Source organism: Moschus berezovskii, chromosome 28 (genome assembly GCF_049115385.1).
Source record: "Moschus berezovskii isolate FMDL1 chromosome 28, NW_MosBer_1.0, whole genome shotgun sequence".
In the NCBI taxonomy this organism is placed as follows: domain Eukaryota; kingdom Metazoa; phylum Chordata; class Mammalia; order Artiodactyla; family Moschidae; genus Moschus; species Moschus berezovskii.
The window spans coordinates 15,342,823-15,356,841 of record NC_142487.1 but is presented as its reverse complement, the minus strand read 5'-3'; the positions used below and the strand labels follow the sequence as shown (position 1 = coordinate 15,356,841).

Sequence of the window (14,019 nt, the reverse complement as noted above, 5' to 3'; positions counted from 1 at the left end):
ATGGGGTCTCACTGTGAGAAAAGTCTCCCCTGCATGACCTCCTAGCACACATACCTTAATTAGAATCTTCAGTATTTTGCTGACAATGACCATGAAAATATCTATTTCCAAAGTAGTACAGTTGTCCAAATTAATCCAATCCAATCCAAGGTAATTTTCTGTTTTCTATTCCAGTTTTCTGTTCTTCCTGTAAACTTACACTAATCAATGAGGAGGCCTCTGTGGTTTTCTTTGCGGCCAAGTCAGGGTAAATGTGACCTCACACAGACTCGAACTCACTTTGCCAGGCTGCGTATCTCTGAGTCAGACTTTTTGCTGAAGGCTTGGTATGCGCGAGCACATCCAAAAAGTCGGCAGTGGTCACTGTATCCAGCTGGATCCCAGGTAAATTGCTGCTCTCTAGATGGAAACACAAGAGTAAAGCCTCAACAATCGACCTAATGGTGATCAATGCTCTTGAAACGATAATAGACCTTCTTTCAAGACAATGCATAATGCAGCATTCTTAATGGTTAATGCAGCAACAGGCAAGGCTAAACAAGGTTGGGGGAAAACGTCTTTAATGTGCAACTGAGCCCCTGAAGCCCGTACACAAAATCTGACTTAAATGTATCGTTACAAAGTATTATTTAATATTTATATAGTGCCGCAAATGGATCCAGCCCCACATAGTGTACCAGAGAAATAAAAGACCGAGCCCTAAGGAGTTTATCACCTGGGGGCAAAGTTGATCCAAAACACAACAGAAGAGGAGAAAGGAGTTGGGTACAGAAGGAAGATTTCCACCAAAGAACGAATGCCAATGTAGGGAGCCACGAGGAACAGGGGCGAGGCGCCACCTGCTGGCGAAAGCTAAAATTTTAAACGATTTTCTCTCCCAGAGCCCCTTGGCTGTCATCCCCACCGTACCTGACTGGTGATTTTCAAGGGCGTTGAAGATCTTCCTCACAGGCCGCATAGCTGCTTCCCTGCAGACTAGCTTAATGTCCGAGCCAGAGTAGCCTTCGGTCTCCTAAAACACCCGCAGACCGAGCCGTTAGGCAGCAGGCAGGATGCGGGCGGTGGTTACATCCTCACAGGCAGGACCAGGTGTCAGAGCCCGTTTGGACACTATATACAAAGATTCCTGGATAAACAGTGTTTGGGGGGAGGGAGGCTGATAACATATCTGGATAACCTAAGAAGCTGGGCAACGAACGGCCTCCTAATACCATCCAAACAAAGGTGGTGAGGACTGGCCCGCCCAAGTCAGCCTAAGGGGTCTTTGTGCCCAGATCCCAGGATGATCAAATTTGGTGGACATTTTTATTCTTGTAAATAAGATTATAACCTGTCTCTAAGGAACCTCAGAGAACACCACGTTCAAGTGTTCTTTCGAGAAAGCAGTGACACCAGTGGCCATGGGGGTAAAAGACAGGTGACCTAAAGCGTTGCTGTTTGTGAAAATGTGCATTTAATCATCACAGTAACCCTCCGTGGCCTGTGACCCATTTTACAGATGAACCTGAGGCTCAGAGAGGACATGATGTCCCCGAGGGCACACAGCTAAAATAAGCGACAGGGCCAGGATCTGACCGGAGGCCCTCTGAGTCTAAGCCCTATGCTATTTCCACTTCAAAACATCCCTTTCTGCTGGAATGCTTGCAAGGGACAAAAAGCTCACTCTTTCATGAAGGAGAGGACTGTCGGGTTGTTGGGGGTAGCTTGGATCTTTTCTAGGAGACTCCAACCTCTGAACAGCTCATGAGATGACCCTGCCGAGAAGAGGGTCTCAGGGTCGCCTCCCCAGGCGGCTCACCCGGCTCAGCAGGCTGTACTCCAGGTCCGCGCGCAGCTCAAGGGCGCTGCTCCTGCTCACGGGGGGCAGCCAGTGGTGGATCATGGCCTCCCGGGCCTCCTGGCTCGGCAGGTCCACCAGAATCCTCTTCTCCAGGCGGCGCAACATGGCACAGTCCAGCTCCCTGAATCACATCCAAAACAGAGCAACTAGTTTGAGGCAGTAAACTCGCTTCATGAGCGACAACTATATCTGAAGAACAAATTAGCAGGTGACAATCCTGCATCTTCCCTGTGACACTACGTCCGTGCTTGAGTGGATGGCACCACCACTTCGTGTTGTTTCGGAGAAAGAAACAGTTAAGAAAAAAAAGGAGAGAGAGAAAGGGAGGGAGAGAGGAAAGGAGGAAGGAAGGAGAATAAGAGAAAAAGAGAAAGAAAGGGAAAAAAATCCCCCAAAGAACTCATGTGAAGGAGGTCATTTTAAGTGGCTTAATTTGAAGGGAAATAAATCCAGCTAACAACAACCAAATATGTGAGCAATCCCATTGCAGCTGTAACATCATTTATTCAATCTGATCTTGCCAGTGAGTACATTATTCCTGACAATCATATGGGCACACTGGGAAAGACACTAATTCTTCCAAAACTCACATACATTCTGGAGCGAATAACAATCTCACTCCATTGTGAGTGAAGGTGAATGCTCCTTCCTGGGTGCCCAGTGCAAATGTGGCCCTTTAAAACACTGACCCTTGCTCCTCTCAAAACGCTATCAGGCAAGGTTTGTGCAATTTTGCATCTGAGGGCCATTTCCTTACATTTCTTAATATATCGGTAAAAATTTCAAGCAAGTAGAAAAATAGAATAAAACAACAAATATCCACATACCTACCATCTTAACAGTTAACATTTTGCCAATCTGCTTCATATCTATGTATCTATTCTTGTTAGACTATTTCAATGTAAATTCCATCATGAAATTCCACCCCCAAATGCTTCACTGTGTATTTTCCCATGAAAGGACTTTTTATATAACTACAATATCATTATGACACTAACAGAATCATTACATAACATATCTAATGGTTATTACATATTAAAGTCTCTCCAGTTCAGTTCAGTTCAGTCACTCAGTCTCGTCCGACTCTTTGCAACCCCATGAATCACAGCACGCCAGGACTCCCTGTCCATCACCAACTCCCAGAGTTCACTCAAACCCACCTCCATCGAGCCATCCAGCCATCTCATTCTCTGTCATCCCCTTCTCCTGCCCCCAATCCCTCCCAGCATCAGAGTCTTTTCCAGTGAGTCAACCCTTTGCATGAGGTGGCCAAAGTACTGGAGTTTCAGCTGTAGCATCAGTCCTTCCAATGAACACCTAGGACTAATCTCCTTTAGAATGGACTGGTTGGATCTCCTTGCAGTACAAGGGACTCTCAAGAGTCTTCTCCAACACCACAGTTCAAAAGCATCAATTCTTCGGCGATCAGCTTTCTTCACAGTCCAATTCTCACATGCCTGCATGACCACTGGAAAAACCATAGCCTTGACTAGACGGACCTTTGTTGGCAAAGTAATGTCTCTGCTTTTTAATATACTATCTAGGTTGGTCATAACTTTCCTTCCAAGGAGTAAGCATCTTTTAATTTCATGGCTGCAATCAGCATCTGCAGTGATTTTGGAGCCCCAAAAAATAAAGTCTGACACTGTTTCCACTGTTTCCCCATCTATTTCCCATGAAATGATGGGACCAGATGCCATGATCTTTGTTTTCTGAATGGAAGGCAAATTGGAAGTGGTCAAACAGGAGATGGCAAGAGTGAACGTAGACATTCTAGGAATCAGTGAACTAAAATGGACTGGAATGGGTGAATTTAACTCAGATGACCATTATATCTACTACTGTGGGCAGGAATCCCTTAGAAGAAATGGAGTAGCCATCATTGTCAACAAAAAAGTCCGAAATGCAGTACTTGGATGCAATCTTAAAAACGACAGAATGATTTCTGTTCGTTTCCAAGGCAAACCATTCAATATTACAGTAATCCAAGCCTATGCCCCAAACAGTAATGCTGAAGAAGCCAAAGTTGAACAGTTCTATGAAGACCTAAAGACCTTTTAGAACTAACACCCAAAAAAGGTGTCCTTTTCCTTATAGGGGACTGGAATGCAAAAGTAGGAAGTCAAGAAACACCTGGAGTAACAGGCAAATTTGGTCTTGGAGCACGGAGTGAAGCAGGGCAAAGGCTAATAGAGTTTTGTCAAGAGAACGCACTGGTCATAGCAAACACCCTCTTCCAACAATACAAGAGAAGACTCTACACATGGACATCACCAGATGGTCAACACCGAAATCAGACTGATTATATTCTTTGCAGCCAAAGATGGAGAAGCTCTATACAGTTAGCAAAAACAAGACCAGGAGCTGACTGTGGCTCAGATCATGAACTCCTTATTGCCAAATTCAAACTTAAAATCTCTCCAATCATCCCCCAAATATCTTTTATAGTTTTTTTCAACCAAAATTCAATTAAAGATTATGTACCACGTATGAAAAGCAGAGACATTACTTTGCCAACAAAGGTCCATCTAGTCAAGGCTCAGGTTTTTCCTGTGGTCATGTATGGATGTGAGAGTTGGACTGTGAAGAAAGCTGATCGCTGAAGAATTGATGCTTTTGAACTGTGGTGTTGGAGAAGACTCTTGAGAGTCTGCAAGGAGATCCAACCAGTCCATTATAAGGGAGATCGATCCTGGGTGTTCATTGGAAGGACTGATGCTAAAGCTGAAACTGCAATACTTTGGCCACCTCATGCGACGAGTTGACTCACAGGAAAAAACTCTGATGCTGGGAAAGGTTGGGGGCGGGAGGAGAAGGGGACGACCGAGAATGAGATGGCTGGATGGCATCACCGACTCTGTGGACATGAGTTTGAGTGAACTCCGGCAGTTGGTGATGGACAGGGAGGCCTGGCGTGCTGTGATTCATGGGGTCGCAGAGAGTCGGACACGACTGAGCGACTGAACTGAACTGAACTGAACCATGTATGATTATATCTCTTAGATCCCCTGTAATCTAAAGCAGTCTCCTTGCTTTGGCCTCTTTTTGAAAAGATAAGGATAGTTGTACAATGCCCTACATTCTGGATTCGCCTGTTTTCCTCATGGTATCAAGTATCTGGTTCCTCTATCCCCTGTCCTCCAATATGGAAATGAGATCTCAAAACTTAATCAGACTCGGATAATCAGTTCTGTCAAGTATATTTCACAGATGATACGTTTTCGTATTAATTACATTGGAATCCACATGTTGGTATATCTCACTTTTAATGATGTGATGTTTAATTACTGAGATGATCTGCTGACTACGGCTCTCTGCACTGGATACGATCCCTTGCAAGGAGTAAGTATTCTGTGTAGGCTACTTTGGCATCATGTGAATACCCCTTTCCCCGTGCCATTTCAATTAGTGGTTTTAGCACCTGTTGATGATCTTTGAATAAATGGTTTCATGAGAGCAATGCAAAATGGCAATTTAAAAAATCTTTTCCATTCCAAATATATTATTTGGAATTATTATGTAAAGTGGAACTTTCCCTCATTGACTGCGGCTCTGGTTACCTTGAGTACCTATTAAAAACATATTCTGAGTGTAAGTTTATGAACTCTTTGTATGTTAAAATTTCAGTCTCCTAGATGGGAAGGCAATCTCTGTTTGATATTCCAGTGTAAGAAATTAGGACACGCCTGCGTGTTGGTTTGGCTGAGCCACTACTAAACAGTAACAGTGAATACATGGTCCCCAAATTTTCTGCCCTAAAGATACCAAGACTTTGCAAAACATCTTCCCATTTTTCTTACTCTCATTCTGAATCTATGTCATGATATTTCCTTTTAAGTTGAAAAGGAAATATATCTGAATCTAAATTGGGATGACCAGATTTCTTAAAAGATTATGTTTTTTCTTTACCTGTTACTCCTCTGAGCTAAGAATCCCATCCAGGGTGCTTTCCTAGCAATAACAATTACCTATTTCTTTTTCACATTTGCTTTATCAACTTCACCCTGTTGAAATTTATCTCATCAGACACTCAGCCACTTGCACAACCATGCCCCCTCTCAGGGCCAACGTTTATATTCCAGACACAGGGTCAAGGGAACTTTGCAGGCCTCTGAGTGAGAGAGTGAAAGTCGCTCAGTCGTGTCTGACTTTTTGCAACCCCATGGTCTATATAATCCATGGAATTCTCCAGAATACTGGAGTGGGTAGCCTTTCCCTCCTCCAGGGGATTTTCCCAACCCAGGGATCGAAAGCAGGTCTCAGGCATTGCAGGTGGATTCTTTACAAGGGATGTCCTCTAGGAGATTAATTTTTACATTTGAAATAATAATAAAAAACTAATGCTTAAACAGCACTCACCAAGTGGCAGGTACTGTTTCAAGTGCTTTTCAGATATTAATTTAATTCTCAGAACCACCCTATGAGGTAGGTACTACCATCTCCATTAAAGATGAGGACATAGGCACAGAGAAGAGTAGCCTGCCTGAGGTCAAAGCGAGTGAGTGAAAGCCCTGGACTCGAACCCAAACAGGGAGGCTCCGCAGCCTGTGCCTCGGTCACTGGACTGACACCAGCGCAGGAGCAGCAGAGAGACCCCAAGTCACATTAACGTGAGATCTCAGAACCCTGAGAACCAAGAGAGGATCATAAAAATTTCCAGAGACGAAAAACGGGTTGCATCCAATGGATGGAGAATAAGACTTCTCATCAACAATATAAGATAAAAAAATAGGGTGGTGTCTTCAAAATGCTGAGGGAAATAATTTCCAATGTAGCAATCAGTATCTTGATCAAACCAATATGCAGAGCCTAAAAAAATATCACCTCCCTCCCATGTACCCTTAATCAAGATAGTACTAGAGGACCCAAGGAGGAGCCGAAGCAAAGGGCCACACGGGCTCCAAGAAACAGAGGGTCTGACAGAGACATGACATGGGGGCCCGGGGTGCAGAGGACAGCCACTCAGTTTGGAGCTGTAAGAAGGCTCTGGAAGGCGTGCCTCCAAGAAGACGAAATGGGCTGAACACCTTTGGTAAGTCTGAGTGAATCCAGAGTCGTTTTGGACAGTTAACAGAGAGCTGGGCCTGGACTGGCGGCAGGAGGGGGTGGGGGTGGGGGGGATCTTCTAACAGAGAAGAGAAAGCATTAGACTTGCATTTAGGAATTCAGTCCAGCAATGTTCCCCTCCTGTCAAGTGTATTGTCAACTGCTGAGTCTCCAGTACACAGAAATGAATGTGATAAACTCCCTACTTCTATGTACATGGGCTTCCCTTGTGGCTCATCTGGTAAAGAATCCGCCTGCAATGCGGGAGACCTGGGTTCGATCCCTGGGTTGGGAAGATCCCCTGGAGAAGGGAAAAGCTACCCACTCCATATTCTGGCCTGGAGAATTCCAGTCCATGGAGTTGGAAAGAGTTGGACACAACTGAGCCACTTTCACTTTCTATGTAAATAATAGGCTATAATAACAGGGAGGCCTGGGCTTTGGACCGAAGGAATGTTGGGCCCCATAAACTTCAAAGATAAAACAAGACCTGAGCCCCTGAAAACCAAGAAGGAAGACAGAATAAGCTGGAGAAACAGCAGTGCTGGGGTGGTGGGCAGTCGCCATATTTCCCCCAAGGCCTCCCCTTGGACCAGCTGTCCCTCCAGAAAGGGCAGGGGCTGCGGAAGGATGGCTCTTTGGTGGGGGCACCTCTGGTCTCTCCATCCCAGCAGGAGGGACTTCTTAGTGAGAAGAAGACCAGATCCCCGAATGCCCTGGGAAAATGGAGGCAGCAGAGGGAGGTGGGAAAAACAATCCCTCACGACAGATGGTGTTATTGATCAGCTAATGCCCTAAAGCAAGAGATCTACCTCAAAACTGCTTGTGGGCACAAAATAAGTGCAAGTCACTGACAGCCGGGCCTGATGAATGCACTTTTAATGACATCAATAATAATATAATCATACAAGGGAGGAAACAAAGGACAAATGGAATGTACCCAGGAATCATTCTTTCTGCCAATATATTCATGTGAAAAAATTTAACCTGCGGCAACCAGAAAACACTCCCTTTAGCTTCTACACTTTGATTTTTAAACCTAAATTACTCTGTTTTCTCATCTCCTTTATCTTGGTCATTTCATAGTTTCATCACCTCGAAGGTCAAAAGCAACCAGCAAGAGAGATTGGGACTCAGTGAAGGCTCGCGGGTCTCACAGCCTGACCACTGGACCGGTGCCCACTGCAAGAGACAAGGTGGCAGTGCCCACTGGCCACCTAGACAGCTGACATGGGCCACGAGACCTCGCACCTGAGCTCCTGGGTTCCTGTGCCAAACTGTCAGGGCCTTTCCTCAGCCCTTGGTCTGTGTCTCCTGTTAAACAGTGTTGTTCCTGGGAAAATGATCATTCCAAAGTTAACAGAACTTGGAAATTAAACACAATTCTAGTTTGCTCATTCCATCATGAAAACGTTAATTTCAAGCCACCTCAGTGTGGCAAGAGGAAAGCAACCTTCAGATTGTTAGGCAGAGTCTTTGCAGAATGTCCATAACCAACGTGAAGAAAGAGATCGTGGCAATCCTTGAAGAGAAGATTCAGAACTGTCGTGGGCTTTGGCAGATGACAACCAACAAGCAAAGCTTCAAAAGCTACTTCATCCACTGCACTAAGGTCTGCCGGAGCTGACTCCTCCTACCTACACTTCCCACTTGGACCAAACTCCTTTATCTGCTTTTGTCTGAATTTACCCTTTGCCATTCTAGTGGAGGGTCTATTCAGGCCATTTTCTTTACTGGGAACTTTCATTTTGTCTACCAAGAGCCAGGTACATTTTATAGGCCCAGTTCAAGTGCCCTCTACCCCATTTTAAGTATCTTTCATCAGAAATGGCCTCTTCCTTATATAATTTTATCCTGTGTATTGTCTGTACCAGCCATGTGGCTGGCTATAGCCTTACTTCCTAGTTATTTATGTTTATATCTTATCCACTGTCACATCAGATAGCCAGCCTCTGGACCATATATCTTGGGTTCCTCCTTCCATCACACAGAATACTCACAATAGGTATTCAATAGATACTACTTTGGCTAAGTAAAGAATCTTTCAGTTCAAGACTACTGGCTTCAAGTAAAATGATAGGCTTCCTTAGAGCCCAGTCTTTATTTATGAAGGTAAATCTGCTTTGTTGAAAACAAGCACTTTATAATCATCATTAGCTAGAATTAACAGAGAAAACCAACATAGGAATAAAACATTTTGTTTTTATCTTTAGTAAAAAAAATAATGGAAATGATGATTGTAGGGAATGATTCATTCAACTCACTTGGCTGGGCAATGCTTTTGAAGATAAGGTGAAAGATGGAATCTCCATATGGGGTCTCTCATCTCCAGAGACTGTACTTATTCTGAGGATAAGCTCACAAGCATTAGACAAGGGGATCCAGCAGGAGAGCCATCAGTTCAGTCCACGCCCTACTGATGTTGGGGTTAAGGGCATCACTCATTTATAATAAAGGATCGTAACTACTTCAAATTACTACAACCCCGACAAAGGAAATATATTCCCGTTACTCTTGCCAGAAAATAAATGACCAATAATTGAGAAAAGAAATGGGAAACTTCTTTTTCCACCAAGATGATGAGCTAGACATTCAGACATCTCTTGATACAAAGTCCCTTAAAAAACTTGCTGCTGCTGCTGCTAAGTCACTTCAGTCGTGTCCGACTCTGTGTGACCCCAGAGACAGCAGCCCACCAGGCTCCCCTGTCCCTGGGATTCTCCAGGCAAGAACACTGGAGTGGGTTGCCATTTCCTTCTCCAAAAAAACTTGCTAGGACATATTTTTTTGGAATATACAACAAAAGAGTCCACAAGGAAATGGCACCAAAATTCTCAAGCCCTAAAAATGAAGAGGAAGCCAAAACTCAAGGCTGAACAAGTGAAAATGAAGTTGTGGTTGATTCAGGACTGTTTGCCTCTTAGTTACCAAAAAAGTTTGGATTTTAAAGTCCACATGTGGAGGCCTTGGACCCATTCTAGATGGTAGGTAGAAACAAAGTCCATCACATTAAACAAATAAACAAACAAAAACTAGATGGCACATCCTTTATCACAGGGTGGGTTAGAAAAATCTCCTCACTGGAAGTGGAAGGAACGAAGGGAATTTGTCTATCTTGTACTTTGTGGGGAGGGGGAATCCTCACTGAAAACCTTCACTACTCACCCTCACAGGCATGGTTGAAGAAACCCTATGCTGAGAAATCAGCTTACAGCGGCCCACAGCCTGACCTAGTCAGACATAAATTTTCTGTGGGGGCATGCATACAAGATTCCCCTCACTAAATGGAAGCTCACCATCCAAAATTATGAAACACAAAGAAGCACCATGAATGAGAGTCTGCAGAAGAAACAGAACTGGACTTCACTGACACAGACTATAAAAGAACTGCATTTAAGATGCATACAGAGATAAAAGAGGGGATCAAAACTATGAGAGACTTTGCTTCTGGTCGAGATAGAGAAGACTGTCCCTCTCTAGTCCACGCTCTGCAACCAGAATCCCTGCAGCATCTAAACCTAGGAAGACACTGGGAAGGAGGCTGAGGGGCGCGGAGGGGCACGCACAACGAGAGGGCAGTGTTCTTGGGGTTCCCTTCTTGCCCCCCACAGACCGCCCACATGGGGCCCTGGAGAAAGCTGCTGACAAACTGCTGACAGGCACAGACAAAAGCCCCAAGAAAATCTCCTCTCGAACAAAGGACTGGCCAAGTGAGGTCCATCAGGACACAAAGCCATTTTGATTTTTACCTCCGCTGCTTCAGCCAAACACCAAAGGGAAAACTGCCCCCCACCTCGAGTGTCTGTGCTGGGAGCCATGGTAGAAGGAGCTTGGTCCAATGGGTTGGTGCTGTATTAAAGCCCTCAAGAAGAAACGTGTAAGATAAATTGCTGGTGGGAAGCTGCTACAGCACAGGGAGCTCAGCTCGGTGCTCTGTGACAACCTAAGGGGTAGGATGAGGGTAGGAGGGAGGCCCAAGAGGGACAGGATGCATGCATACCTATAGCTGACTCATGCTGTTGTACAACAGAGGCTAACACAACATCGTAAAGCAATTATTCTCCAATTAAAAAATTCAGAAATTAATTTAAAAAACAAATTACAGCTCACTCACACAGTGGGATTCTGTACTGAAATAGGTAGAATTTTCAAAGTTGTCCACAATGTATTAAATGAAAGAAAAAAAAAAAACAGGCTGTAAAACAAAATAATATGTAATGTTTTTGTTTCTGGGGGTGATGGTGTCTGTGCGTACAATTATAAGGGACTCTTCACTTTCAAGCAATACCAAAGCATATAAAATATGATTTTTATGGAGAACATGCGTCTTTTTATAAATAGCTAAAATTATAAAAACAACTTCCCTCTCAGGGAAAAAAATTACCACAGAAGGATACACAGGCAACAAATGATAACAAACAACTGAAATACTTCCATCATTAGGATGTATACAAAGATGATAATACTTAAAATCACAGTGCTGAAATTATGAGTGATTTTATTCTAGCTCTCAAATTTTCTGTAAAATGGTTACGTTAATTTTATATTTTTAAAAGTTTGGTCTTAGAATTATAGTTCACATGTCAACCTGCACCCTAAGAAGAAAAAGTAATGCCACAGGAGGCCAGGCTGAAATCAATTTATGTCTGAGGAAACCAAACAGACTGAGAAGGTGTGGACGGGGCAAGACCAAGGGTACTCGTAGTAACCTCCTGCCGGGTCAGTCCTGTGTCTGCCCCGCTGCACCCACCAAATCCTGCTCCTCGCGCTTCCTTCCTGGTTGTGTCAGAATCACCCAACAGCCACATGCAGAGAATTAAAAACTCGACAGGATTGCATGGGTTAGTGAAGCTTTGTACAGAGAGAAGCAACTTCAAGCAAAACAATTTGACCACCAGCAGACATGGACATACTACTGTTAAAAAACAAAATTCAAATGAGTAAACTTAAAGATCTGACTTTTCTTGTTCAGTGACTCAGGGATCCACGAGCATCTCACATAGCAAATAGAAAGGAACGCTGAAGAGCTGTAAAAATGGAAGACTTTCATAAGCGAGGGATACAACAGGAAAGCGAAGAGCAGAGAGTGGACTGTTTTAGGGAAGGTCACCCTCCCGTGGGGACAGCAGAGTCCAGCTGGTGGATTACCTCACCAGTACTGACCAGGCAATCCCAGACTGACTGGTTAAGATTCCATTCCTAGAAAAGGTTGAAGTTAGGCTACATATGAACAAACTGTGGAAAATTCTTCAAGAGATGGGAATACCAGACCACCTGACCTGCCTCCTGAGAAATCTGTATGCAGGTCAAGAAGCAACAGTTAGAACCAGACATGAAACAACGGACTGGTTCCAAATTGGGAAAGGAGTACGTTTAGGCTGTATATTGTCATGCTGCTTATTTAACTTATATGCAGAGTACATCATGCAAAATGCCAGGCTGGATGGAGCACAAGCTGGAATTAAGATTGCCAGGAGAAATAAAAATAACCTCAGATATGCAGATGACATCACCCTTACGGCAGAAAGTAAAGAGTAACTAAAGAGCCTCTTAATGAAAGTGAAAGAGAAGAATGAAAAAGCTGGCTTAAAACTCAACATTCAGAAAATGAAGATCATGGCATCTGGTTCCATACTCCATGGCAAATAGATGGGGAAACAATGGAAACAGTGAGAGACTTTATTTTCCTGGGCTCAAAAATCACTGCAGATGGTGACTGCAGCCATGAAATTAGAAGACGTTCCTTGAAAGAGAAGCTACAACCAATCTAGACAGCATATTAAAAAGCAGAGATATTACTTTGCCAACAAAGATCCATCTAGTCAAAGTTATGGTTTTTCCAGTAGTCATGTATGGATGTGACAGTTGGACCATAAAGAAGGCTGAGCACCAAAGAACTGATGCTTTTGAACTGTGGTGCTGGAGAAGACTCTTGTGAGTCCCTTGGACTGCAAGGAGATCCCAACCAGTCCATGCTAAAGGAAATCAGTCCTGAATACTCATTGTAAGGACTGATGCTGAAGCTGAAGCTCCAATACTTTGTCCACTTAGGCAAAGAACTGACATTGGAAAAGACCCTGATGCTGGAAAAGATTGAAGGTGGGAGGAGAAGAGGACAACATGGTTGGATGGCATCACTGACTCAATGGACATGAGTTTGAGCAAGCTCCAGGAGTTGGTGATGGGCAGGGAGGCCTGGTGTACTGTAATCGACGGGGTCACAAAGAATCAGAAACGACTTAGCAACTGAATTGAACTGACTGAGTCTTGGTTTAATGACATGGGCTTAGAACAGGTGACTCATTTTGGGCCTGTTGTCACTTTTTTAAAAACAAAATATTTTAAAAGCCTAAAAGCAAGATTGAATACCATTGCAATGAAAGATGCAATTATCAGATCAGAGTGACTTAATGCAAACCACTATTCGCAAAAAGTTTTCAAATAGAACACTGGTCTTATGAGATGCTCTTTAAGGTAAAGGATTCTGGGATCAAATATATATGGAATGCACTGCTTTCTCATAGCTTTTCTTAGAGAGTCAGAACACACAAGAGCATCTTGAAGGCACTGAAAAGTCCTGCCATGGGGAAATCAGTTGAACTATGTTTAACTCAGTATCTCTGAGTTAAATTAGATCCCATGAGATCCCTTTTTGGGGGATCTGATTGAACTGTGGTGTTGAAGACTCTTGAGAGTCCCTTGAACTGCAAGGAGATCCAACCAGTCCATCCTAAAGGAGATCAGTCCTGGGCATTCATTGGAAGGACTGATGCTGAAGCTGAAACTCCAATACTTTGGACACCTCATGCAAAGAGTTGACTCACTGGAAAAGACCCTGATGCTGGGAGGGATTGGGGGTGGGAGGAGATGGGGACGATAGAGGATGAGATGGCTGGATGGCATCACCGACTTGATGGGCATGAGTTTGAATGAACTCCGGGAGTTGGTGATGGACAGGGAGGCCTGGCATGCTGTGATTCATGGGGTCGCAAAGAGTCGGACATGACTGAGCGACTGAACTGAACTGACCTGACCCTGTGGGAAACCATTCTTGGAGAAATGTTGATCTAGAAGGTGATGACAGTCAAGACATGAGGCTGAAAGGTAGGACCCCAGAGAGCACAGTTTCTCCC

The 14,019-nt window shown here is 44.0% G+C and overlaps 1 protein-coding gene across 2 annotated transcripts in view; it reads right to left on the bottom strand.

The window, feature by feature from the left end:
* The window catches only part of KATNAL2 (katanin catalytic subunit A1 like 2), a 104,633-nt gene continuing 90,614 nt past the window's right edge, over positions 1 to 14,019 (bottom strand). For both annotated transcript variants that reach the window (XM_055416820.2, XM_055416826.2), the window contains exons 14-16: positions 1,799 to 1,961; positions 910 to 1,012; positions 1 to 399 (exon numbers count right to left, since the gene is read on the bottom strand). In XM_055416820.2, the coding sequence (XP_055272795.2) occupies positions 260 to 399; positions 910 to 1,012; positions 1,799 to 1,961 (406 nt within the window). In that variant the 3' untranslated portion in view covers positions 1 to 259. The remainder of the gene's footprint in view (positions 400 to 909; positions 1,013 to 1,798; positions 1,962 to 14,019) is intronic.